Raw genomic sequence first — 4,216 nt, forward strand, 5'->3', positions numbered from 1 at the left:
ACAAGGCGACACACAGGGAGTGTAGGGTGAAAATCTGGGAAGCGGACAACATTTGAAGCCAGCTTGTTTCATTTATTTAGTACTGGATTTTTGGTCCAATATATTTTTATACCGATGTTATCAATCGCTGAGCACCTTATATGAAAGTTTTTTTTTTTTTTGCAGTTTGATGCCAATCACAAAAATATTCCAAATTATTCGCTTTAGGAAAGGGAGCTCCATGGACATTTCACTGAAGCTGCTACTGGGTGTTCAAATTTGCAGTCCACAATCCACTTTCTGCAGTTGATGTACCGCCCTGACGATGTTACAAATACATTAACACATCATTACTGAACCGTTTTCTGTTTCCCGCCAGTCTTTAAGATGCAAATCAAAGGTAATAGAAAATAAAATATGTGTCATTTTGGGTGAAGCTCAGGGCAGTGTGATTACCATGAACATATGTTCGAATCATTCAAATTTTACCTATGAAACATTTTTTCAGTGCAGAGTGATGTCTAAGAGGTATGAACTGGATGTTGTTATTATATAGTGAGCTATGACTGGTGAAAAACAACTATTTTATCCCAAAATAGTAATTTAAACTGTGCTCTACAGGGAGAAGTTAGGTTGGGTCCACCCACCTTGTCATCTCCGTGGGCATTTACATCTAGGAATGATTAGTAGTTTGAGTGATAATTGGGAGTGAAATACAAAGAATATATGCTCATGTAGCGTTGATTAAATTTGTACGCTTGGGGCTACAATCCTACAGGAGACACAACCGTGTGAGACTGTGGATGTCATCCCCATGGACCGTCATTACCGTGGACAAAATGGCCTGGCCGGGGAAGTCTCTCCGCGGAGTACAAATGCAGCTTTCTTTTTTAAACATCTTAGTGGCTTCCAAGACAAATCAACACTCCCTGTTAACAGAAGAGTTTAATTTGGACAAAATTGAGACCTTGTTTTCGATGTGCTGTATTAATTTCGAACTTTGACGTTTTTAACCTCAACACTGAGTCTGGTTTTGCGATAATTTTAACACAAAACCATGCGATAACTGGTGTTTTGCGATTCCCACGCTAAAGGGCATGATAACTCCAAAAAATGTGATAAAAGTATCACAATTTTGTGATAAAATCATCACGAAAATTATTTTATTACATTTGTTGTGATGATTGTATCACAAAAATGTGATACTTTTATCACATTTTTCGGAGTTATCATGCCCATTAGCGTGGGAATCGCCAAACACCAGTTACCGCAAAAAAATGAGTAAAAGTATCACAAAACGAATGAGGATGGCGACTGAAACTTTCGGCCGCCAGGATCGCTAGGAGCACTGGTCCCCTAGCGCGCCGCCGGCCGGGCGGAGCGTGTGTGAGCATAAACTAAAATTGCATTCTTGGGTACTTAACTCAAACAAAGTACATCGACCATTGCATCAAAATAAAGGTGAAAGTGTGAGGATTACAACGGTCTAGTTCCTTATGTGATTGAAGGACTTGTACTCGATCAGGGCCGTTTGGCAAAATGGGCTGTTTTCCGAAATCACAAGAGCTTTTTCAACCCGTATTTTCTCATGCAAGGAGACGAGCTATCAACCTACATAAAGCGAGCCGATTTTCCGCCTGACTTTAAACTTTACATTCCGTTTTGCCGCACTTTGATACGACTTCTGGTGTTCGAGAACGAAGCTCATATCTGCGCGCATGTCGGGCCGGCCGCGCGGCCCGGGCGGGCGCGACCCATAGCGGGCCATAGCGGGCCATAGCGTCCAGCCGCAGACAGCTGCGGCCCGGCCCGACATGCGCGTAGATATGAGCTTCGTTCTCGAAAACCAGAAGTCGTATCAAAGTGCGGCAAAAAGGAATGTAAAGTTTAAAGTCAGGCGGAAAATCGGCTCGCTTTATGTATGTTGATAGCTCGTCTCCTTGCATGAGAAAATACGGGTTGAAAAAGCTCTTGTGATTTCGGAAAACAGCCCATTTTGCCAAACGGCCCTGATCGAGTACAAGGTTTTCAATCACATAAGGAACTAGACCGTTGTAATCCTCACACTTTCACCTTTATTTTGATGTAATGGTCGATGTACTTTGTTAGAGTGAAAGTACCCAAGAATGCAATTTTAGTTTATGCTCACACACGCTCCGCCCAGCCGGCGGCGCGCTAGGGGACCAGTGCTCCTAGCGATCCTGGCGGCCGAAAGTTTCAGTCGCCATCCTCATTTCAGTGAAAATGTTGAAATTATTTTAAGTAGTTGGAGAGACATACTATGAAGCCTGAGGGCCAGGGATTTGCATTCATTTTGATTGTCAGTCAACAGTTTGCATCTTACATGAGCAGAAGTTAGATTTTTTTCTTTGTATTCTGTGATTATAATGGCAGAATTCAAGGGTCTAGGGAATGACCAACTAAATCTATAATAACACTTATAATACTCTTTTAATAAATGTGACTTCACTTTTTATATGTTTCTTGGACCCCAATATGTATGTCAGATTTTTATCACTGATAAGGAGAACAGTTCTAACTTTCAAAAAGCTGACTTCATAAGTTGTCCTCTTCCCAGATTTTCAACCTGTAGATCTGCAGATCTATGAAAACGGGCGTACTGACACCTCGGCACGTGTACCTGTCAGCTGAATTTCAAAATAAGAGCTCATTGTACGTGGCCAAACACATCATTCTTTCTACACGAAGAAGACGGTCATTAGGTTAAGAAGCTTTTACACAAGTTTATCCACATTCAGGAAAAGTTCACTTAACAGAAGCCTACAACAGACAAAGTGTTCTTTTTGTGCCTACATACTAATATCTTATTACAGTTCAATTAAAAAGAGTCTTGAGATCAAATATTTTACTGCCAATGATCGGCATAAGTATCAAACAAAATTACAAGCGTGACATCTGAGTATTCAGTAATGACAACTTGTAGTTAAGAGAGAGGAAGACATTTGCTTTCCACAAATCATTTCACCAAAAAGCAACAACAACAAAACTAGCAAACGAATTATTTACTGCTCCTCGTCCAAATTTCACGCAGTTAACACTTTTTATGTACAAACCATTGAGGGAAAAAAGATATCAACGATATGTCTAGTAGATGTCTTTCTCTAGAACCTCAGAGGTTCTGGCGCATAAGCGGATAGAGCCAAACCATGAGAGAATGATGCCCTAGAACCCCAGCGTCCCCCATCCCGGCTTCTTCCCCGTAGGAACCCGCCTGACAGACTTTGACAACACCCTGACGCCGCTATATTGGCCGCAGAACATTTTTGAGGTCGGTTTCGGATTCAGCACGTTTAGACGGAGAGGAAGATGTGCAGACGATTGGTCTTGTGGACAGGCACGGGTGCGTGCCGTGTCAGTGCACTTATCGAGGGAGTAACGCCGAGTCTGTTACCTGTTAGTGAGCCGATTCGGTTTGAATTTCGCGCGGTATGAGAAATCGCCGCGATTGCGCGAATAGCTCTTAGCTGGCCGACTAACCCCGTCCAGTTCTATATCCGTTTCCATCTCTTATACGAGAAAGCTCTCGATGTAGAAAACTGTTTTTAGCCCGCCCTTCTGCTTTGAAAAAGCTATCCAGCGGGCTTATGCAAACGACCTCGTGTCTGTCTGTCTGTGTGTCTGTGTGTCTGTGTGTCTGTCTGTCTGTCTGTTCCACAAGAAGGAGATGTGCTAGAGACTTCAAATTTTCAGGGGATCTCAAGGTTCACTCCCACAAAACAAAACGCCTACGGCAAATCCTGCCAGCCACCCCTAAGAGGGGCTGAAAGGGGCTATCGAAGAAAACAGGAAAGGCCAAAAAAGTCGGAAAAAAATATTTTTTTTATCATCTCCTAAGGGGTAACTTGTGAAAGTAGAGCCCTTTGGGCGAAAATTTCGTCCGTTTTGCTCTATCTCTCACCGTTTGGGCGCTGGAGGGAGTTTCTCTCACAAAAGTGGCCCAAAAATAAATTTCTTAATTTCCGAAAATATTGGATGGTCTCCTAAGGGGTAACTCGTCAAAGTAGAGCCCTTTGGGCGAAAATTTCATCTGTTTCGCTCTATCTCTAACCGTTTAGGCGATAGAGGGTCTTTTTTGACGAAAATAAGCTAAAATTTGCCATAGTGAACAATAAGTTGTAGAAAAAGGCGTAAAAACCGCAAAATAGAAATGAAACTCTCCCCCCACCCCCAAAAAACGTTTTCTAAGCAGAAGGGTGGGTTGTAGTCGCGGTGCTTC

The 4,216-nt window shown here is 42.5% G+C and overlaps 1 protein-coding gene across 1 annotated transcript in view; it reads right to left on the minus strand.

Moving 5' to 3' along the window:
- Window positions 1-203: 203 nt before the first annotated feature.
- Window positions 204-4,216, minus strand: part of LOC127751421 (uncharacterized) — a 13,429-nt gene continuing 9,416 nt past the window's right edge. The window contains exon 2 of the mRNA XM_052274970.1: window positions 204-298. Coding sequence (XP_052130930.1) covers window positions 204-298 — 95 coding nt within the window. The remainder of the gene's footprint in view (window positions 299-4,216) is intronic.

This window comes from Frankliniella occidentalis, unplaced genomic scaffold (genome assembly GCF_000697945.3).
Source record: "Frankliniella occidentalis isolate FOCC.00 unplaced genomic scaffold, Focc_3.1 Scaffold478, whole genome shotgun sequence".
Lineage (NCBI taxonomy): Eukaryota > Metazoa > Arthropoda > Insecta > Thysanoptera > Thripidae > Frankliniella > Frankliniella occidentalis.